This window comes from Mesitornis unicolor, unplaced genomic scaffold (genome assembly GCF_000695765.1).
Source record: "Mesitornis unicolor isolate BGI_N332 unplaced genomic scaffold, ASM69576v1 scaffold25245, whole genome shotgun sequence".
NCBI classification, from domain to species: domain Eukaryota; kingdom Metazoa; phylum Chordata; class Aves; order Mesitornithiformes; family Mesitornithidae; genus Mesitornis; species Mesitornis unicolor.
In genome coordinates this window covers 26,791-50,930 of record NW_010186746.1, presented here as the reverse complement: position 1 = coordinate 50,930, position 24,140 = coordinate 26,791, and the positions used below count along the sequence as shown (strand labels likewise).

Here is a 24,140-nt window from a genome sequence, read left to right as displayed (position 1 = left end):
CCGAAGGAAAGGTTCAAGCAATTCCTTGTGTAATGTGGAGATTTGTTCTCTCTGTTAAACCATCTCTGACTGAAGAGACATTCATCTAAATACTGGCAAAAACATTTTTATTCTTATGGGAGGAATCAGCCTGTGCTTAATGGCAGATATTTTCTTGAATACCTTGTAGGGTGTTCAGTCCACATAGCATTGTGTCTAGCTGTGCTGTTTCATGCTACCTTTCCACCAAGTGACAGTGTTTTTTCTAAATTACTGACTTTTTGGTTTATGAGGGTGAGTTTATTTCTTAATTCTTTAGGGGATAGGAGAGCATTAAGTGTGCAAGTCCTTTAATTTAAAATATACAAGTGCATTGTTGATGAATCAAACACTGGGTATATTAATACTGGTAATGGAACATAATGGCTACTCATCAAAAGTAAAGATAATTATTTCAGAAACACAAAACTAACCTTGCCTTATAATTGCTTGTTGAAATCTGATGCTGTGCAACAAATTAACAGCAGACTCCCATGTACATCTGTTATATCATTAAATCCTGTATGTTACCATGATAGGGCTATCACTTCATTAAAAGCATACCCATTCTCTTGGAGATGCATGTCAATTCTTGATTAAGGATTTTTATTGCATGAGGTCTGTTCTATTCTTAATGAATTGTCATGTTGTCCTCCAAAATACTGGGGAGCTCTGAGTAAATTGTCAGATGTGGGTTATACAGGTGTATTTTACTTGCTGAATTTAAAACAACTCTCATTCCGTTTCCATGTTGCTGATTATTTTTTTCATATATTTTCTTGAAAACACAAAGTAGTTCTGATGGTTTTAAACACATGTTCATCCAGCAGGCACCATGAGATTTGCAAAACTTTTCATCTGGTGGAAAATAGTGTAACTTATGAACTGGTGAAAAGAAGGTGTAAGGTAGCAAACATTCAGGCCACAAACATATTTTATGGATGACGTGAGTAATGATGCCCAAAATAACTTTAAAGAGATATGTCAAATTTCAGTCATTTGAAGTCTTTAAATCAAGAGTGGGCCTTTTGTTCAAATAGATGGTGTAACTTAAACCAAGCAGCAGTCATGTAAGCTTTGAATTTTCACTATGAGCTACATAAGGCACCTGCTTATTTAGCTTGATGCAAATAGTCTGGTTCAGTAGAGAGACTTGACTTTGAACAGTGCCCTGCTTTCACTGTTTCTGTGGGTTTGGCTCTTGGGTTCTCAATGCCAGGTTCAAGAGGAAGCTGTCTGCTGCTTTTTACTGACTGGCAGCTCATGGGATGCTACAACCTTCACTGCCTTCTCTTTAGAAGAGGATGTTGTCGATGGGTTCTTTGCCTTGTGGACCAGGTAAACAGGATGCTTCTGAGCAAGTGACCCTGCTGTGTGCTGGCTGTCCTCTCTTCTCACCATCTCTGGCATGTTTTGAGACTCTTCAGATGATCCACATGGACCTGAGACAGTTTTCTGGTTATCTAAGTGCGTCCTTTCCCAGAGCAAATCTTGTGACTGAGATAATTTGCTTCAAAACCTGTTTTCTCAGGTGTGCAATTTTACCTTGAAAGATAGTTGCAAATATCATTTGGGAGACACTCATGGTAAGGTTTTCCCCTTTACTCATAAAAAATTTCACACCACTTAATTTTGTGACTAAAAAGTTATATTATGTTTTTCCTCATCGTGGTTGATGGTAAGAGTGCAATATTGCTGTAGTCTAGTAGTTTTCATCAAGAGTAGTCCACTGGTGCTACTGAGGGCTATAGTGCTAAGTGCAGAAAGTGCTAAAAACATCTAAAGTTTTCTACAACACATTTCATTAAAAAAAATTAATTTGTATCAAAAAGGGCATTATTTACCTAATCGTTCATGATGAAGCCATGTGAAAAATTGCCTTATTCCAAAAGGCAATCACTAAGGCTTCAAAGTATATGTAATGTCATTTCTCCACTCTCATTTTCTCTGCTTTCTCTCTCCGAACTGGAAAACTGCTGTCATAACTGTATCTGTTTCCTGTAGGATCTATTAGTCAGTAGCATTGCATCCGCTTAAACATGATCACTTTTTTATATGTTACTGATATGCTATTATCACATAATATTGCTCATCCATCAAAGACTGCCATGTTTTCTGAGCTGATTGTGGAATAGAGGAGAGCTGAAGCATCTTCTAAAAATCATTCAGAGATTCCAAAGCATTCCAATAACACTCTCTCTGTATATAAGTATACAAATATATTTAATGTAGCTCACGTATGTTATAGAGCACAACCTTCTTGTGATGTATTTCAAGGTTGTAATGTGAAATGTTTCTCTGCTTTTAATTCCTAAGCAGAAGCACTTTATCAGTTTTGAGCATAACCATCTCAATTCCTCTTTATATAAATGGCAGATTCAATAAAAACTCCATCTGGCTTCCATAGGAAGCTTGCACAAGTCTTTGGAAATTGATTTTGTTTTTTTCAGGACAGAAGGAACTGTGGCCAGGATTAGAACCTCTTCCTCCTGCAGCATACTTGCCAGATGGCAAGTTTATTGAATCTGGTTTTAACTTACTAGGGCTTAAAGGAATGAATGCAGCTCGGAGAAGTGGGTGCTACGTTTCTACTTCAAAGGTCTCCTTCAAAATCAGCTTCCAAAGATTTACATGCAGAGTGTGGTTGTGACCTGGGCAGTCTGTTACATACCTTTCATCTATTTCAGTGCTTGAAATGGAGTTAGAGAGTGACACAAACCACTTTACAAAATCCAAGTAATTTCAAGATCAGCAGCATTGGGTGAATCTTGTTTCATGGCTAAATCAATTTTTCTTTAATTTTATTTTATTTTACCATCTAAATTTCTACAGCGTTGTAAAGTCTCTTCACTTGAAATACTTGTTGTCTAAGTAAAACATGAAAGCATGTCATATTCACTGGTGTCACTTAAAACTATCCTCAGATGTTGTCTTTTATATAGAAGCATGCTCTTTTTTCTTTAAAATGCAGAGTAGTCAGGATGCTGACCTCTGCTATGGTGTAGTTGGATGCAAGATTTCAGACATTCAACTGACAATATCTGTAATAATTTTTCCTGTGCTTTGTTAAACGAGGCTGTGTATAACGAGCATGGAGTGTGGCCCCATGTTTGTAGGGCAAAGCATAAAAGATTAACATACATGTTTAAGAGAAGGAAATAAATACAACTCAAAATACCACATTTTTCCTTTTCTTTTCCAATTTCACATTTTACACATTCATACCATTTACATATACTGTACTTTCTATATGCTTCTATTACTGGAGGCGATTTCATGTCTCTGCTATGGTGCCGGTTCTTGGACTATGTCATGTGTTTGTGATGCTGAGCAAACAGCATTGCTCACATTAGAACTGTTCACCCCAGTCTTAGACATAAGGAAATAAATAAACATTCCTCTGTCCTATAGCTAATGTTGTTTAAGCCTCATTTGTATGCATCAGTAGGCTAAAAGTAATTTTTGGTCTTGAAGAGTGAATTTTCAGTGTTTAATTTCTTGTGAGGAAGTTTTCATAATTCTAGATTCAAGATTTTATAGAAAAGACCTCAAGGAATTCTGTTTGTTTGCTCTGAGACTGGGCTTGCTATTTGGATATTACGTCTCTCTTGTTAACAAAGCAGTTTCTTAGGAGTTCTAGTGGTGCATATTCACCAGGTTTTTCTGCACCTCAAAAAAGACAAACAAAAGGGCTGGGGAAATACTTGAAATCTATTTTGAGTGTTCAGGAATCTAAGTAGATAGCACCAGAATCAGAAGTAATAGTTTTCCTCCAGACAGGGGACATCAGGTGTTAATGCTTTTCTAAAACTCTCAAAAGATTACTGTTGGCTTCCCTTTGAATTAATTATTTTGGAGCGAATTTACCTACCATATTACTTTACCACTTTATTCACGTATTGCAAAGTATATGTAGAAAAAATAATGGCCCTCTGTAAATCTCAAGGATGTAATTGCATCTAGGGATGCTGATGATGTCATGAATCATTGCAAGGTACAGTGGTTTCTGTGGTATTTCCAAATGAAATTAGAGGTCTCTTGTTTACAGTTTGTTTGTGGTCCTCTCCATTGAGTAGGACAGTGTATGGATCCAATAATAATAATAAAAAAAATAAATACATGCTATAGCCTGATGGTATTTTGAAGATGTTTTGGCATTTTATCCCTAATCTTACTGCTGTATTACCATCATTTCCAGTTGTATCTGGCTTGATTTAAGCTAAGATAGTCTTGTATTAGTAGCATATGGAAGTTGTTATGATTTTCATTTGTTCGGCAGATGTGTGAGCCTTTTATATGCCTCACTCCTTATCAAGTCAGATTAAATGATGCAAAATTCTGCATTATGCACGATTTCTTTTGTATGGGAGCAAGTACTGTCAGTGCAGGTGAAGTACGAGAGTGACAGTTCCAGTATTTCGGTGCGTGAGTGTAATGAGCATCACTTTGTACCTTCCTGGCTTGTCAGGCACCTCACTAGAATGGTATCTACAAGCAGTAGAATTGGAAGGGAAGAATTGGAAAGGGGTCGAGAGACCATTGAGAAGTGACGTGGTTAGATGAGATCATCTGAACAAACAGGTATCAAGGGGCAATAAAGCCCTACTAAATGTAAATGTCTGCAATGTTAAAGGGGAGGGGGGAATCAGAGAAGAATAATGGGTCAGTCACAGCCATTGTATTTAAAAAAAAGTGTGTTTCCCTCCCGACTTCAGGCACCTTAGTTCTCAGCTTTCTCATCTGTCATATTTAAAGTTCTTATAAGGACTTTCATATCAATTTTATTTGAACAAGTCTCATTTTCTGTACCAAAAGTATCATGCTGGCCTGTTTTGAAAGGTAGGGAGCTGCAAAAAGACTCCTATTTAAGAGAGGTTTTATGTAAACCAAGGAAAAGTGTGTGCAAGCCATTGATACATTCCTGTGCTTTCTTTCAACAGAGAGTGTGTTTTGGCTTTTAAAGTGTGTGATTTTATCAAAGGGTTTTTCATTCTTTGAATATCATCTGTGAGATAATGGAATTACAGTTGAGAGCCCCAGATACTAACTTAAGTAAAACTTGGCAAGCAGAGCTTCATTAAGCGTTCTGCTTAAACTGGGCCATGTTTACAGCAAAGAAGTTTTGCTTTCAAAAAGCAGATGATTTTGTAACTTGAACATAAATGTAGGCCAAATTTTTGGTAGCTCTGTCCCTGGCTTGAGTACAGTAAAACTATTTATTTACACCAGATGAGGATCTGCCTTTTTCCACATCTCTTTTAATGCTTATTTAATCCTTAGAGAATGAAGCCTTTGGCTTTTTGGAAATGAATCACTTAAGAAAATGCCAGTGCAAAAATACTTTAACTGGGAGCATCTCTCTTCTTGTGTGCTTTCTTTTGCAGCTGCCTTTGGTCTCTACTTCCCCAGGAAAGAGTACTCAGAGAACGTCTACATTGATCAGCCAGCAGGTACGCCGCTCCTGCGCATCCACGCCTTGAGGGATTCACACGGGGAAGTGGCCCACTTTCACCTGTGCCAGAATCTCATAATTTCTCGAGCAAGATCCCATGAAAATCATTGGTTTCAAATGAGAGAAAATACAGGACTTCTCTACCTCAGCAGAAGTCTGGATAGAGAAGACTTTAACATGCTGTGTAAGTACAAGAACACTAGCTTTTCATGTTGAAGTATCTGTTGTTAAAGCAAAGTACATGCAGAATATGAGTTTTATCCCTCAGCATCTGAGCATCAAATTTGGAAAAAAACACATCTGCCCTTTTAAAATGAGAAACCAGACCTAACAAAACCCACAGCAAATGCAGGGAACCAAATGCCAAAGCACACACTGACCTGGGACAGATCCAGTTGCTCACACCGTGGTCTCCAGTACAATGGGAAAGTTGTATTACTTAATTTTTTTTTCTGCATTTCAGCTGCATAAGTTACAGTTTTACATTGAGATTTGCAGTTTGTTCATCTACTGATGCAAATTAAGCCAATTCCGCTGTGTTACTGCAGTTAGACTAGTTCAAACTCTTACATAAATGGTCCTCAAACTTGTATCATAACACGGATTCACGAAGTATATTTGCATGTAACACAGAACAGCTCTTGGAAGAATAGTTAACTGTACCTCTCTCCCTATCTTGAGATTTGGCTTTGTTAAAGAAGCTTACTATTGAACTACAGAAATGAATTATCTCAGTTTTTCCCCCTTTTTTGATCTTTAGCAGTAAATTGGTTTTGGTGATTTTGATCTATGAGGAAATTAGGTATCATTAGATGGTGGAGGAGGAAATGGGTGAGGAGCTAATGGCATACTGCTGTGATCAGTTGCAGAAATTCTGCTGTTGGAGAGAGTCTGTAGTAACTGTCTTGGGTTTGTAAGAGGCATATTTCAACACTACCCTTTGATTTAGGTGCCTTGATTTTTAAATGTTCAACCTCAGACACAGCTTTAGTTTTTAAGTGCTGAGTGCTTGGTATCTCACCCCTTTTTGCTGCATTTTTGGTTCTCAGTGTTCATGAGTATCAAATAGTGATTTGTAACTGAACAAAGGAAGAATAGGTGTCCAGAACTTGAGAGTCTTGTTTTGTTCATATGGATCAAAGTGACCTAGATCATTTTTTCAAGGGAATTAGAACTGTTACAGAGATATCATTCTATCTGTAGTCAAAGCAAGGTAAAGTATTTAAGGCTTGGGGCTGTACTAGTAGATGCCACAGGTTGATATTAACATTTGTGTTATCTTTTGACCAGCTTTTTATATTTCAAGATCATGAAGCAATTTTCCCTCTAAGCATAAACAATTTGGGCATATCTTAAGCTGGTATGAACTATCAGAACACTGTGACTTAAATAACGGTTAGCAGTTGTTATAGGCCTGTCCTGAATATTTATTGCCATTTTGCCACCCAACTCTGCTCTAGTCCCTCGAAAAAAAAGTCCTATGAAAAAGCTGATTACTGATAGTGACTCATTTTATGTCAGTGTCTTGCAGACAGAACACTGATATCGTTCTGTGAGGTTCTACGATGTAAAATTGGTGTTAACATCCATACTTTTTTGGCTTACTGGAGTTATTAAGGTTAAGATTTAAAGCCTTCCAACTAGCAGATGATGGATTCAAGAATTGTTTTATTACATTATAGGACAATACGGTTGTTTGTGGAATAACGGACTAGAGCACAAAACGGGTAAAAAGACATGTTGACTTGTCTTCTATAAAATACTTCTTCTGGGTTTTTTCCTGAAGCTGTAGGAAACTGGATGCCATTATCAAAGGTGATGCTGTATGTCTTCCTTTCATCCCACCCTTTTCAAGAGAAGGAATGTGACTCTGCTACACGTACCACAGTTTTCCTCTCCTTGATCAATGCTACTGCACCAGCTTGCAGTTCCCTGACAGCACGGCAGCTTTGCTTCACAGAAATGGATCTCTCCTTTCACATCAAAGAGAATAAACCACCTGGCACATTTCATCAGCTCCAATTACCCTCAGTTCATCATCTGTGTCAGAATCTCAGCATTTCCTACAAACTGCTGGCAGGTAAAACTGGAACTGAGCTGCTCATGTACCAGTAACAGATGCAAACAGCTGCACTGTTATGATCTCTTTTGTAGTAGAACCTCTAGATTGATTCTCTAAAGGAAATTCTGTTGCAAACGTGAACTGTGCTTGAAGATTTTGCTTATGCGATATACAGAGAGGATGGGAAGGAGGACTATCTCCTTCCCTAAGGAAAAAAGATTGGTTTTAGAAGTTTGCACCTGCTAAGAGCAGATTGGGAATACCCTGAGCTTTAAATTGTGCTTCTTCTAGAGTGTAGGATCTTCCCATCTATTCCATGATTTTTGTCTACCCTAACAGAGCCCCACAACCTCCTTTGGTTTCACTTCTGAGTCTGCCTTTTATCATGCAATCATGATGTCCAAATGGATTTACTGGATTGTAAAAGACTATTAAGGAATAAAACTGTCAAGAGTCCTATAATGGGGAGGTGATTTTCCCTATTTATACTGTGGCTGTGTTTTTCAGCTGAAGGTATACCCTTTCGATACAATGAGAACACCACTGGCATAAGTGTGACGCAGCGCCTAGATCGAGAAGAGAGAGAGAGATATGAGCTGATTGCCAAATGTACCGTGAGAGAGGGCTCCAGGGAAATGCAGGTTGAGGTGCCCTTCTTGGTGAATGTGTTGGATGAAGATGACTCTCCTCCCTTCCTTCCCAATGGCACTGATACTGCAGATGCTGTTGTGGAGTTCAACAGAAAAGAGGTAATGCTCTCCTTTACCTAGTCCCTGAAGTAGGAGTGCAGCAGTGGGGGCATGATGAGTGGGAAACACCATGCTCAGGGTAATAGATCTCAGCATCATGCACAGGACCACATCCTGCTCTTCAGAGCTGTGGTTGTAAAACATTGAGTCTGTAGAATTCCTCCCCCCTGAATTATATTTTATTCAGAACCCAAAGAAGAGTTTGGGTCAGGATTTAAACAGTGTAAAGAACATTAGCAGTTGCTGAGGTAGGATGGACCATTGCTAGGACTGTGGTCAGGGTTGCTGTATCTCTCCATCCTGAGCTCTGCTCTGCATTTGTTACAAGGTTGTTTCCCCCAGAAAACTGAAATTGAGAATTGTTACAACAGGTGTATGTGTGTATCCTTCCCATATATGCAAATCTATATAAGATATCCAGACTACATTCAGAACATTTATTAGGATGCTGTAGCAGTAACAGAAAGTTAGGAGAAGTTATCTTCTGCAGATAAACATTGCACCTGCGAAGGTGTTGGTTTCCAGTGTCAGACAGTTAAGGGAGAGCTCCGGGATCTTGCTTTAACGGTACCCTCCCACTTTTCCCTTTCCATGTCTCGGTGATCTTTCGAGAGGTCTAAACCCCTGGGTGCCTTTGTCTGTGCCCCCTGAACATATACACCCCTTGCTTCAGTAAAGTACACAAGTGGACTCTTTGGCCGTTCCCACTAGAGAAAAAACCCTTTATGAGTCAATGGTATGGAGAAGGCATTTCTTTCGAAGCCTAAATGATGCGTATTTCATGAGAGGACTTCTGTTTCACAACAGTGACATTTCTTTTGGCAGTCAAATTTCCCTTCAAAGTGTATTTTGCTCATGTTTGTGTCTGGAAGGGAAAAGAATTATTTTGGAAGTTTGCTGCCACCTCCCGACTGGAACAAGTGTTGACAGGACACCCATGGACATCACATTTCCCTGGTCATAAACTCCTTTTTACTTTCTGAGATCTGGGAGTTTGATTTATTTCTGAATGATAGAAAGTGAAGGTCTCATAAAACTGTTTTATAAATTAATTTATTCTCTTTGAAATTGCATGCCTGCATTGCCATTCAGCAATGTCTTTTATTATTTCCATCTAGGGAACTGTCCTTGCAACATTAGCTGTATATGATGCAGACACCACACCTATTTATCCCCTTGAAAGCAGCAGAAAGAAATACACAGGAACCATCATTACCAATGATCCCTGGATAAGTGAAACATTTCGGGTAGAGCACATCTTCGACGAAATCCACTTCAGCCCAAATGGAAGCCAAGTGAGGGGAACTCAACATGAGTACAGTAAGGTCTCATTCTTCAAATAAAGGGGAAGTTGCTTGCTAGTAATTGACCAATAAGCTCTTGAACTTTTCCAATGTTTTGTATATATTGAGCTAAAGAAAGCTGGGAAATTTCAAGTTAAGCAGATTTTGAGTTGTAAACTTGTACTGAAAAAAACAGTTTGTGCATCTCTAGGATAGGGAGCATAGAGGAGGATGATGTGCATACCAATAAGCAAGAGGTTCTGTTTGTAGAATTCTCAACATGGTAGGGAGAAGGGAAGAGGACCTCTCCAAGCATCTTGAATGGCTTGGAGCATAACTCCATAGAAGCATATTTTCATCTCTAACTCACCTTCTGTTTCCCGTTAGGAATAAATTTGATATGTGTAATATTGATATATATAATTTTGTAGGGATTGCAGTATCACAATACACATTTGCAGATTATGTGGGCCAGTAATAGACTAATCTTTTCCTTTGCAGAACTGGTACTGAATAAAAGTATTTCAGTCACAGAGCATCGTTCTTTCCAGTTGGATGTTTTGGTGAATGACACAGAATTTCATGGCCCAGAAAAATCATTGATGCTTCATTTCAATGTCTCCATCCTCCCTGTCAGCATTCAGTTTCCAAACATGACTTACCAGTTCACAGTCAACAGAAATGCTGAACGTTTTGCACAAGTAAGAACTGTGTTAATTATACTTTCACTCTCTGTTAGACACGGAGCTTAGTAGGTAGAACCACTTGGGTGAGATGTGTTAAAGCGTTGGTTGTAGCTGTTTTAAGTAGAATCAATGAAAAATGTGTTATCAATGTGACTGTTGCTGGATGCAGTGGATAGCAGGTAGGCTGCACACTAGCTTTCCCATCACATAATAACAGAAGAAGGGCTAAACATAGAAGTATTGATGGAGAGAAATAGAGACAGAAGGACTTGCAACCATGAGTGACATAGGCATAAATAACTGGAAAAAATATCAAGGACGAAAAAATAAATATATCCTAGCTATTGGAGTCCCAGCTCTACATATTCCAGTATGTTAATGGATTTTCTCTAGATAATGGCTAGTTAGTAATTAATGTGTTTCCTAATTTAACCCTCATTTTTGTTTAATCAGCACCACTGCCATTAATAATGCCTTCCAGAAACACTTTCCAATAGGTTGACATTAATCAGGTGAAAATTACAGTGTAATTCCTATGGAACACGTACATTAATAAGGAACTAGTTCAATATAATTAATGTTATGAAAATGAATATTAAAAATGTCAGTGATGAGGCATTTTGGGGGTGCTGCTGGAAAGTATACCTCATAACTAAATAAAGCTATAAAACTACTGCTGTATTTGTAGCAGAGAGGAGGATTGAGACTAAAATATGATCATCCCAAATGCAGAGAAAACCAATTTATTAGACGACTTATAAGGAAGTATTCAGTTTTATTAATCTTTAAGCCTCTGGCTAATTGTAAAAAGAAAGAAAAAGAAAAGTTAGATATAGTGCGTGTTCTTATATTTAACGTGATGAAATGCACTGTGGCCTGATAGCTCTTCATAGTATGGAACAGGCCCTATATGACCAATAAAAATGCTACTGCTTAGTCAAGGGACATTTTACCCATAGTCTGCACTGAATATCCCAAATAAGAAAAAGATACCAAGTGTGCTCACACAGTGGGCACCCTACAAAAAGGTACTTCTTTATGACATTTTGTGATGCCTTGTGGCTGCAACTTTTAAATTTGCAGTCCATTAGAAATTTCAGAGCATATTCTGTGCTTTTGATGAAGATCACAATATTTTTAGTGTTTGGGTGTTTTGTAGCACCAGATTGTGAAAGCTTTATTATCAATGGTATAAAAAACTCTTGCCTGGAGATAGAGTGAAATCAGTGGGTTTCCCCTAAAAGAAATAACAGCGTAGGTGAATAAGATACTCATAGTCTAGCTCTTAGCATCTGTAAATGGGCCTCAACTCTATGTATGTCATAACATGACTGTAATTTAAAAAGTGTGGAATTTTAACTGTTAGATGTGTATGGATATGTATTAATTAATTTATTATTATCTCTGTGCATGTGTGCATGTATATGTATACATATGCACACAGATTTTATATAGGTGTATGTATGCAGTAATATTATGAATGAATGAATGAATTCCAAATTAAATTTGGTTAAACCATGTTTATCTATGCATACCCTAGATTGCCTGATCGCATTTGTAATTGAACTCTGGGAGTATATAGTTTTCTAGATCTAGAATGCAAAACTAAAAAAAAAAAAAAGTTAACTTTTAAAGCTGCTGGTTTTGTATGTTGTCAGGACAGTCGAATGTCTGAAAGGGAACTTCAGGGTTTCAGGAAACAATGTCAATTCCCACTAACTGTGCAGTTTCACTGGGTGGCAGTAGAAGCAGAGAAAACTGCTTCTGGCAAGGGGACTCCAAGTCTCTGGGAAGATGTCTCTGTGCTATCTAAACACAAATTAACAAAAGGATTTTGTTCTGATTTTTAACCAGCAAAATGCAAAACTCATCCTAGCTGTGGAGATGGTCTCGATCAGTTGGCGTCATCCACTTCTTCTGAGGCTGGGTTTGAATTTACAGTGTGCTAAGGTTGGAGCACAAGTCAATCGAAGCAGCTTAGTCCCCAGCACTTCACATTATTAAAGCCGTCTGCATAATTAGCTGTGATATGCCAGAGCAGTAAGGAAAAGTACTGGGTCAAGTCAGTATGAAGGCTGGACTGTCTCTTGCCCTAAGGAAAACACAAGAGCGTGAAGAAATTATTAACTGCTGGGCTGATGCCATTTGTCTATTTGAGCAGCTAAATGAATTGAACAGCAGAAGCATGGCCTAACAGTAAAGGCTTGCCCAGTGGCATTTAACTTATCAAAGGACTTAAAGCTCTATTGACATTTAGTGAGACAAGTGATGAATAATATTGGCTGAGATTTTTAGAGAAGGTATATGTCCAAATGTCCCTGGAATTCAGTGAAGAGGAACATTATCATTATCTAGACTTTATTAAACTCTGGAGCTCAGAAAATGCTATTTTTGTGTTCCTATTTCTGATAATGGTATTTCTGTGTTAAATATTGTGTGTCTTGTAAAATGCAGCATGATAGGTTTCTCCTCTGTATCTTGATGTTAATCCTGATTACCAGGCTCTTTTCCATCCTCCTCCTGAGAAGGAGGAACTGGCTGCTTCTAACCTCCTTCCCCTATGGTTGTCCTCTGCTGCATCTGAGAGCTGTGCTGACTCCAGAACCTGTGGTGCAGGGCAAAGTTATAAGCTTGGGCTAGTGGAATCAGGCAAAATGAGAAAATCTATCTTTCTTGTAGAAACTTATCGAGGGGGGCATTTTTAGCTTCTCCTCAAATTACACAAAAAAAGCAAAACTGGCACATGCACTACTCTAAGGATAATCTGCTCTTCACAGACTCTGAATTTATGGGGTCTTCTCCATCCCCTTTGCAGGAAATTTCTGTTGATCATAAAGATGTCTGGAAAAAGCAGTTACGACAGGGTAGGCAGAAAGTACAGTTTAGTCTAGTCTGTAAAACGATTAATGGCATGGAACATCATTATGTTCTCCTACTGCCTCAAAGAAACACCATCTAAGGAGTTGCAAAACACTGCCAACTGCAGCGCAGCACCAAAGCTAAGATGACGTGGTTCTGGAAGGGACCTGTCTAGACCTTGTGTCTAAACAGAGTTTATGAACAGTTGAAGTCTTTTCTTTACTTCTTTTTCTTCCTGCCAGTCCCATCATGCTGTGGAGAGGAGATGGCGTGGAAGAAATGGCCTAGCTTCTGATTGCTTTATTAGTCTTTGTATGTTATCCTGCCACCAAAAACAAAAACCAAACCAAAAAAACCTCAGAAAATGGTGCCAAGTGACCAGTCAATGATGTGAATAGAAATAAGTTAGATGAAGTGGGACTATCCTATGACAAAGTATGCTGCTAGCACTGCAAAAGCTTCCTCTCTGACTTTGAATAGTCCAGGCTTATAGGAAGAGGTCGTAGTACAAAAAACTTTTAAAAAATTATTTTACATTCTTTAATAAGAATGCTAAACCCAGGATGTACAAATATGCATTTACCAGCAGTGTTGTTACTTGAAAACACATCTTAACTGCAGCATTTGAAAAGAATCCATCACCAAGTTTCCTTCAGTAACACTCCACCCTTCACATTGTGGTTTTTTCTGCAAGGAAAGCCAATGCCTCTGGACCTGATCCGAATCCCACTCTTGCAAATGGAAAAAACAAAATGAGCTTTGGATCAGTTTCTATAGGAGCTGGACAGAAGACAGGGCTTTACATTTCTGTGCTTCTTGGATAAATTGTTTCAGACTGAAGACTGCTCTAGCATAGATATTCTGGCAGGCAGAAGTTAAAATATGGCAAACCAACATATTTTCATTTTTAGATGAAAATGTTTTAAATATTGCAAATGGGAAACAATGAGGTTCTTACTCCTTTTAAGGCTTTCAGAGAACTCTGCTGGCCAGAAACTTTTCAACCCTAATATTCCAAAGCTATATATATAAACAATTTCTATCTTATTTGAGAAAAATCTCAACTTTGTTCATGCTGAGCTCTTTGCTTTCTCAAGCAAATCCAACATTTTTCTCACTGATCAGCCTCGGACAGAGCAGGGACTGAACCCAGACTTTCCCAAATCCCAAGGTCTTGTTCTCACTGAACACTGCTGACCATCAGCAGTAGACATCAAAAGTCTCTGGGTCAAGGCTTTTTGCATTTCCACTGTTAGACTGAAGACAACAGTAATGTTTTACCTCTCATTTTTACTGAGAATAAATAACATTTGAAGCATTCACATACTGCATTGGTAGGAAAATATCAAATCTGTAAACCCAAGATAAATGCTGAACTCTACAAGGCGTGATATGCTCAGATATTTATTTCAGATATTTTTGGGAAGCACAGAAAATTTTTGATGTATAGTTTTGTTTCTCTTGTCTGTCATTTCTTTGTTGGTGTTTGAGCCTAGATAGGAAAAATCTGCATTGAAAACTGTATGAAATTCCGTGGTGTGAACATCACCTACAAGTTACTGTACCCCAACGTAAGCTGCTATGCTGTCAGCATACTTCAAGGCCGAGAAGACAAATACGGAAGCCTTTATGTGAATGATTCCTCTGTGCTGCGCAGACCTGAATGCAAGGAAATACAATACACTATTCAAGCTACAGACAAGCAGAGCAGAAAACATACCAAAACCTTCCTTACTGTTGTATTAGAAGGAACTCGTAAGTACCTGAGTCAATTAAAACTATTTACTTTTTTACAAGTGTTACCAGTATTAGGTGACATATTAGTAGGGTATCTATAAAATGATGGCATTAACAATGAAAATGAGCCTGAGCTACAAGATACTGATTGCAAAGTTTGCATTTTGAGTTCTGATTCAGACTTTCCTGTAGCAGTTATTTGTTTGAAGAACTAATGCCCAGAAAGGTAGTCTATCGTATGCAATTCCTAATATTCATGATGACATTTGATTCAGGAGAATCTTTTTTGTATATCTGTGTGACCTTTATTTTTTATTTCACGTATCCCTATGGAAGAAAAAACAACTATGTGTGTGTGCATGTATATATATACACATGAAACCACAAATCTCTGGCTTAAGTATGTTTATTTAATCATCTTTCTCTCCATTTCTCTCTCCAATATTTCCCTTTTGAAAAGATTTTTTGCTTAACATTCATATAACGATTGCACTGACTTCATTTTACTGAAAAGTTCATAAGGGCAGAATGTTAGAAATATTCTACAACAGGCACAACAGAGGAGGAACACATTGGAAATTTAATAATTTCTCTCCAAACCATATCACACTTTGTGCAGAACCTTACAATTCTACCTGACAACTGCCTCCATTCCCTTGTATCATATCACAACTCTAATGCCAAGAGTGAAGGGGTTGAGAAAGGAGGAACAAAAGACTGCAGTGGACTTTTCTTTTTGCAAGAGCCTTGTGCTGTCTGAAATGACACATTTCTAGCTGTTGCTCTTTGAGCTCTACTGTTTCAGCCCAAGTACTAGGGGTTTTTTTCCTTTAAATAATAGTTTTGTATGAAGCTGTAGGTACTTATGGTCCTTATTTTTCTGTTATCAATATGTTAGCACATTTCTAGGCATTGACAGTGTGCTATCAAGCAAAGATAACCATGCCCACCATGTTTATCTTTTTTTTCACAGAAGAGAAACATCTGGACTTTGCTTTAATTGATATTTAAGTTTAATGACCGTTGGATCAGTCAGTGTTCAGTCTTTCAGCCTTTCTTCATCTTTCTTTCCTTCCTATCTAAGAATGGAGTTTTCCTTCTGATCTGAGCTGACTTGCTTGTGTATTCATCTCCCTTGTCCTGAACTGACAGCAAACACTCTTCCCAACAGTTTTAAAAAAAGAGGAGGACTGCCCTGACTCTTGTGCTGTGAGTAAGCACCATGCTGAATGTGAAGAGTGTGGTGGCCTGGGAGTGCTCACAGGAAGATGCCAGTGGAGACAGGGGGGTGGAAAAGGTACGTTTCTGTTGTGTGAAATCAAGCTTCTGTTTAGTCATAATTGTGCATTTGTCTTCCTTAGATATAAACTGATTTATTATGGCTGAACAACATGGTATTATAAACTACACAGAAGCTGTGGCTAAAATAATTACTTATGGTACCCAAATAAAACATGCACTAGGAAGGAAAATGTTGTTAAGTTGCAGTGATCTTTCGTGATCTTGTCCCTGGTGATGTTGAACATGATACATAAAAGGCAAGGTACTGAATTGGTTTTGCACCAGTGTAACTGGAAGAGGTGACTTACGATTTGCAAGATAATCTCTGTGCTCATGAATTGAGCTTAAAACATACCAATGAGCGTATGCGCAGGTATGCCCCAGCAGACAGACAGTGAGCACAGAAGCAGTGTCCGTTGTCTCCATTCGCTGTGGTCTGTAGCACAGATCTGACTGGTGAAAGTACTTTTGACAGTTCCAGAACAAAATGCTTCTTGTTGATGCTTTTTCCCTTGAAACTGCATGAGTATCACAAATTCTCTCTGACAACTTGTAACTTCATATTCAAATACATGTGAAATTGTGTAGAGACACCCTTAGTTGTGAAAGCCACTCTTCAGGAGGGTTGGAACACCTCTCCTATGAAGACAGGCTGAGAAAATTGGGGTTGTTCAGCCTGGAGAGAGAAGGCTCCAGGGTGACCTTGTAGCAGCCTTTCAGTATCTGAAGGGGGCCTACAAGAAGGCCGGAGAGGCACTTTTTACATGGGTGTGTAGCAATAGGATGAGTAATGGCTTTAAACTGGAAGAGGGTAGATTTAGACCAGATATTAGGAAGAAATTCTTTACTGTAAGGGTGGTGAGACACTGGCACAGGTTGCCCAGGGAAGCTGTGGATGCCCCCTCCCTGGAAGTGTTCAAGGCCAGGTTGGATGGGGCTTTGAGCAACCTGGTCTGGTGGGAGGTGTCCCTGCCCATGGCAGGGGAGTTGGACTGGATGAGCTTTAAGGTCCCTTCCAACTTTAACCATTCTATGATTCAGACTCAAAATGGTCAACTAGCTCTTTTTTCAAGTAGTAACACACTGTAACTGAAAGCAACATAGCCAAAGGGCTGTCAAAGGCACAAAGCAGAAAACACGGTGAAAAATATAGTCCTTCCAGTTGCTTTTAGCTGTTGTCTTGCCTGTTAGTTCAGTAGGTGGTATTCATAAGTGTTTATTTTAAAAAAAAGTGATCTGTTTTTCAATGTGTCAACGTGTGCTAAGACGCAGTCAGCCTTCCATCAGTCTCTTGGTATTTGTGCAGCCGTCTGTTTCTGTGTTCACAGGGATCACCACAAACTATTCCACGTGCACCCCGAGTATCAAGACTTGTCCGGATGGCACTTGTGATGTGATTGAGAGCAAAGATCCAGCTGTGTGTCCCCAAGACTGCACAAGTATGGATTAAGTTTAGGATGGGCTTTCCTGTGTCACTCATCACTGCTCATCACTGTTCAAGCTCCACTTTCTTGATCACAGATACCTTTACACGCTCAACATATTTACCTGCATTTGAATCACACAAGAGAGTTAAGGTTATGGGGCCTAATCTTGTTCTTTTTTAAGATAGTCAGCCAACACCTATTAGCTGATGGGGATGGAAAAAGTTTTCTCAGTAATTCTTATTCTGCTCCCTGAATTAATTCACAGGTAGTGTTTTTCAGTGGGGGTATTTGCTGAAACAAGTATAGGTTAATGCCCTATTTCCAACTTTAGAACAATATGAGAGAAACTGTACCTAGTTTAAGTCCCGTTTAAATAAGAAAGAAGAAACAAATTTCAATTTAAAATATATGTGCTTGTAGAGGATGATTTGGGGAAATGCACTTGGCCTTATTTGCCAGATGACCATCAAAATGATCCAGTGCTTCATCTATTTGAATATACAGACAGAGATTCATATGAACAGCATTTCCGAAGGAAGAATTGAAATACATTTGTGTTTTTTCTTGAACACATCTTCCTACATTTCACTCATATGCCTGCTCATACCTACAAGTTCACAAATCACCCTGAAGATATGAAGATTTGAAAAACAGTGTGTTGTACTTGAGCAATTTCAGTCTTCTATATTACAATTTTCAAGTGGATCTTTTTATCTATCAGTATCTTAATTCAAGAATAAAGACCACAGATGTTTCTTGAATAATAATTCTGACTCTGACATTGTGTACTCCAAGTCTACATTTCAAAATGGAGTCTTAGAGGATCTTATAGGCCAGGACTCATGTTCTTCTATAAAATGAATGAATAAAGAGGCATCTTTGTATTTCTTACATGCAAGAATGTGATTGTGTATTATAAATTACTTTCATCGCAAAGATAATTATTTTATTAGAGTGCATAAAAGAGTCCCTAAAGTGGCAGAAATGCTTGAAGTGAATGCAAGTAACTCTCTAATAATCTGAAAAGAATTCTTTATTGGTAACAACCAGAATCAGTTGTCATTCTAAAATTGGAAATATTTGTACCAGAGGCTGCAATGCTAAAACATGTAAATTTGCAACATATGCAGCATCAAATGTTTGGCTCAACAGAAGCCTGAAAGTACTGTCTTTTTAGATGATAAATCCGGCAAGTAAGACAAGCTTTCAAGATGTTATGTATGCCTTTTTAATGCCTGAACTGGATAATTTTATACATGATTTGACACAATTCAGAACCTGGGCTGGTGCCCAAAGAAATTTCTTTACAAAGAAATAAGTGTGTTTTGGGAGCTCAGATGTGCAGGATTACCATTATATCAGCTTTTACTGGCAGAGGATATTTCTTTGGGAATGGCAAGCAATAAATAGAAAGCCCCAGACGCATTAAGATCAAGGATATTCTTTAAGTACAGACAGTTGCTAAAATACTTATTTTTATTATTCATCTATCATTATGATGGCTATGCACTTGAGTCCCAAAATTGCTTTCTCACACTGACATTATGAATATTACATGTAAGGGCACTCAGCTGAAACAACTGGTGCTGTGGCTGTGCCTATCAAATAGAAGCAACCTAATTGCATTCAAAGAGAAAGACATGTAGTATGTAACTGCCTGAAAGGGCTGATTGCAGTGTGTGAATCTGGCTAAACATCTGTAAATTATCTTGTTAAGTTCCTCTGAACTTTAGCTTTCTGATAATGGGGAAAAAATACAATGATTAGGCTTCTACCTTGCTTTGTGTGTCTTTGTTTTCAGTGGTAGTCAGACATCATCTTTGATTTTGTCCAACAACCAGTGTTTTTACTTCCTGAATTTCTGGAGTTTCTATGTGGTGTGGGATAGGGCCACAGTTTTTCCTTTTTCCAAATGATCTTGAAGCAGCGAAAGCTCTTTCCCACCACAGGGCAATGGAAATATCTGATGATTTTAAACAGGAGCATGTGAAACACTACACAATTTAAAATAATACTGGTAACTCTTAGAATTTCTGTACCAGCAATGCATTGCTGAAAAATACTTTTTGGGGTCTCTGGAATGCATATAGGAAGCTCTATGTTTCCAGTGTACACTTGAAGTGAAAATGTATGCCTCTCCCTGCTGTGTAAAAAACATTTGTCTTCAAACCCCTCACTCAAGAACAGTTCAGGTAGGACTTGCTCATCCCTTGCTTTCTCCTTCTTCCAGCTCCTCAAACATAGGCAGATATAGATGAATACATATGATTTTTCTGAGGGTAATTTGAACTTTGTTTCATCACCTCTTCACAAAAGAGAAAGTTGGCTGGTGAGGGGGATTATCCAAAACTTTTGGGAACACCAATGGTTCTTGAAACAAGAAGTGTCAGCTCAAGGAGCAGAGACTCAGCATAGTCTCTTCCAAAATTAACCAGCTGACCTGTAGTTTAGTATTTACTTTTTGCTTTCTTTTTTTTTCCCCTTTGACTAAATGTGAGAATCTTGGTTTATGTCTGTATTTGATTAGGTGGAAACATTATTGGTGGTCATGGGAAAGGCATTGGAAATCTTGGAATTAAGTCAGGACATGGGATTTGTTACTGCTTCCCAAGACAGAACTGTTATTGTGAGAAAGATTATATCAAGGGTAAGTCTAAATATTATATGCTGTTCTCATATTAATCTTTTCTTCTGTTTGTATCTACCATCTGTATATACACAACAAACTGAAGTTGTGGACATGATGATAAGCAATATCTTTGGTCAGAGACATTAATAACTGGCACCCTGACTTCTACTATGGAGCCTGAAAATCTCCAAAGGGGGGTTATTTCTATCCTTGGCTAAAGATGCTTTTTTATCCATTACTACATGATAAAGGTTGTCTTTTGATTTCCAGCAGCATTTGCACTTCAGTAAGCCTCACCTGATATTTGCAAAGACAGCTAGGAGAGTTAGAATAACAACTTCTATTACTTTCAAGTAATTCCAGCCTCCTAATCATTTCTGAAAATCTAAGCTTCAAAATGTCAGAGATAGCCAGCACCCACTGTGTTAGGAGCAGTGGATTACTTTTTTCATTGACCTGTCTTTAAACAGAAAAGATCTACAAAGTTAATTGAGAAAGACTGATGGGGATTAAATACTGTTTAGGTTTAAAAAGAAAACTTATTATTGCTAATAATAAATATAAAACAAAATATTTGGCATCTTTTAAATGGAATTGTTTGAAATAGATCTCAATTTACTCTTTTGGGTACATTTTCTATAGGCGTAAGAAGATTAAGAGGAAGCATAAAGCTTCTTGCTTCTGCTTTTTCTTCTTTTTTTTTTTTTCTTTAATTCTAGAAAGATATTGTGCTGTGTCCATTTATTTCTGAGGTACAGGTTGCAGATGTAGCTAAGTTAACTGTGTATCTGAAGTCAGGATTATCTGACTAACAAGAGTGCAAGGACTGTATTTTGGATCTCAGTTTCTTCAGGAAGCAGCTCCCAAGGAATCCTGTTTAGGGGCACATAAACTTAAAGAAACTTAGTATCCAAAGTAAGACACTAAAAGTGTTAAAGGGCCTCAGCTAAAGGGGAAGTAGCAAAATGGGAGGAAAAAACACATATTACTTTAGAAGCAGTTGCAGCATTAGGCAAGGTTTTCAGAAATAATTGTTTTGTTAAACACAAAACAGGAATGTTCTAAATCCTCTTTGTAATCTAAAAAGTTGAAGAGAAATATTTTTAATGTCTGACAAGTGACAAAATGAATTAAATTTATATTTGAATATTTTATATGATGAGTTGAATGACTCTAACATAAACTATTGTTCACAAGCAAAATTCAGTCATATGTCTCTAGAGAGATAAGTGGTATCAGAAGAATAGTATATGGTAGGCTGGATATTAAAGGAGTGTCAGAAGTAGCCTATGTCTATAAAGATATGGAATATGAGGTCAAGCTATCTATTCTTACATTTATGCAGGCAGTTATGCAAACAATTACCTGCTGATGTCTAAAATAAAATAAAAAAAAGAATTGGTAGGTGCAGTGGGCATATTTGCAAAATCTCAAATTTCATTGAGAATTAGCTATTAGGTTTTTCTAGTCTTTTAAATTATTTTCAGTTCTGTTTCTGTCACACCTGTGTGTGTCGTACACTGCCAAATCAGAAGTAGGGGACAACAAGCAAATTTCTAAGAAGCTCTTCTTGGTCCACAGAGCAACTATGTGATGAAGTGTGCAAGACTGTGATAGCAGGGGCAGTGCTGCTGTCCTTCATCATCTCTGTGCTGCTTTCTTCCTACTTCATCCATCGTTACCACAAGAATTCTCCAAAGCCACCTATTGCCTCTGCTGAAATGACGTTCCGGCGCCCAGCCCAGTCCTATCCCATCAGTTATTCTTCCACTAATGTCCGAAGGCCTTCTTTAGACTCAATGGAGAACCAGGTGTCTGTAGACACCTTTAAAATACCAGTAAGCCTGAAACCATTTTGCATGCTCTTTTTCTGTCTTTCTTGTTCCTAAATAATGTTGTTTATGCATACAGAAAATGTTACAGAAATATCAAATTCAAATAACTAAAACAGAAATCATGTGTATAGGCAGGGAACTGAAGTTACTTAATGTATAATTGGATAAACCATATATTCTTCTATTTTTGTTATGTTTTAATATAATGTAAAATCTTAGCCCTAATTTGAGCCAATGTTTTTTTTTAATGTAACTACATTTGACAGTAGTGTGATTTTACTTTGTCCAATTAAATACTAATAATTAGTAAGTTTGTAATCTCTGTAATGAGCTATATAGTATCTCAAGGGTAACTTTAAAATAAAACAGACTGTAGGCATCAGTTGGAGTGTGAGTTTTACCCACATTTTACAGATTTTTGCCCAGTCACACTATCAGACCTTTAATTTAGCTTTTTCTGTATTGCATCACATACTATCCAGAATGCCTGCTAGCTGGTATGTTTTTATGGACAGACATGGTAGAGAAAAGCTGCCACTTCATATTATGTATGTGGCAACACCAGATCTATTTGAAGGTTAGATATTGAGACTTTCATAGGTCCTGTGCTCCATTTGCTTTAATTTCTTGTCTTGTTTGTACATCTGTCATCATTTTGCAACTGTAAGGCTTAGTAACACTAATTTCATGAGAAGAGGTTTGTTGTCTTCTGATGAACATTTAAGGGAAAGCCTCAGTCCATTAGTAAAACTGCCTGAATTCTCTGTGAAGTCCAAGGTCACATATTCATAGTTATTCTGAAAGCAAGCATTTATCCTGTATCACTTCATGTTTCATTTGTATCCAATTCCCCAGACCTGTAAATATAATCCGTTATCCACAGACTATGTGTATAGCCTATTTTGATGCAGGTGATTTCAAGGTAATGAAAAAACACTTTCAGAATACCTAGAGATTCAGAAGCCTCTATAGGAATCCACTGATACTGATGAAAAGAGCAGCCAAACATTGTACACCAAACTGTTCCTATTTCTGAAGAATGTTCTCCTCTTGAACAATAATGGTTTGGGTGCCAATAGCCACTGCTTTTCTTGCTTCATCTTATAGGTTTTTTTTCTCTCCTGCAGGAAGATCCAAAGTGGGAATTCCCTCGGAAGAACCTGGTTTTGGGCAAGACTCTTGGAGAAGGAGAGTTTGGAAAGGTTGTCAAGGCAACAGCATTCCGCCTCAAGGGAAGAGCTGGCTATACCACTGTGGCAGTGAAAATGCTAAAAGGTACATTCACATCTGATCTGAAATTATTTGAGAACTATTTGTTGTAACCTCTGAATGGCTAGCACAAAAGTAAAAGGTCAGCTAAAACCATCCATTGTCACAGCCTCCATTTTTTCCTAGCATTTTGTTACATTCTGACAGATTTCTTACTTTGGGTGCTAGCATCACATTGATCCAAATACATAATTTACACAAATTCTAATTCTTGATGTGTAAGGAGCCTTTGACTTAACATTGCAAATATATTTTGTTTGGCGTTGATGGAAATATTGCAAGGGCTTGTTAAAGATTTCCGATTTCTTTTTCATCTACCCAGTTTTCTTTGACAAAGCTTTTTAAATAAAACATTATAATCATGTCAAGAGACATAACAGACCTATTAAGTTACTTTTCTGATTGAGAATTTTATTTACTTTTACACTTTCTGATTTGCTTTTCAGTCACTAGGAGCTCTGCCAAACTGGCTTGAATAACCCAGTGCTGTCGTCTTGTGTCTTCAGTTTTCCCAGAGAATTCAAAGCTAGGGCATGAAAAGTATTCCTAGATAATGTGGAGATGATAATGTGAGACCCCTGGGCTCTGTTCAGTAGTTTTCAGCCCCAAATATACCTCCTTCTTTCCCACATAGAAAAAGAAATTGTAAGAAAGAAAGAAATCCATGAAGAAATTAATGTTTTTGCTTGGTCTCTGAAGTAGAAAGTCTCCAGCACTACTGTACATTTTATGTGGAAGCTGTTGTAATGCATGGGTTTTGCCACCTTTAAAGTTAAATATATAGAGTATAGATTTTACATATTTAATGGATGAACCTGGCTTCTAGTAAGGACTTCAGTAGATATGCAATGAT

At 37.8% G+C, this 24,140-nt stretch overlaps 1 protein-coding gene across 1 annotated transcript in view; it reads left to right on the top strand.

The window, feature by feature from the left end:
- Nucleotides 1–1,331: 1,331 nt before the first annotated feature.
- Nucleotides 1,332–24,140, top strand: part of RET (ret proto-oncogene) — a 39,846-nt gene continuing 17,037 nt past the window's right edge. The window contains exons 1-13 of the mRNA XM_010185233.1: nt 1,332–1,485; nt 2,469–2,591; nt 5,403–5,654; nt 7,257–7,550; nt 8,040–8,281; nt 9,400–9,601; nt 10,066–10,265; nt 14,606–14,864; nt 16,018–16,143; nt 17,456–17,566; nt 20,082–20,201; nt 21,765–22,021; nt 23,146–23,293. Of these exons, the coding sequence (XP_010183535.1) occupies nt 1,332–1,485; nt 2,469–2,591; nt 5,403–5,654; nt 7,257–7,550; nt 8,040–8,281; nt 9,400–9,601; nt 10,066–10,265; nt 14,606–14,864; nt 16,018–16,143; nt 17,456–17,566; nt 20,082–20,201; nt 21,765–22,021; nt 23,146–23,293 (2,488 nt within the window). The remainder of the gene's footprint in view (nt 1,486–2,468; nt 2,592–5,402; nt 5,655–7,256; nt 7,551–8,039; nt 8,282–9,399; nt 9,602–10,065; nt 10,266–14,605; nt 14,865–16,017; nt 16,144–17,455; nt 17,567–20,081; nt 20,202–21,764; nt 22,022–23,145; nt 23,294–24,140) is intronic.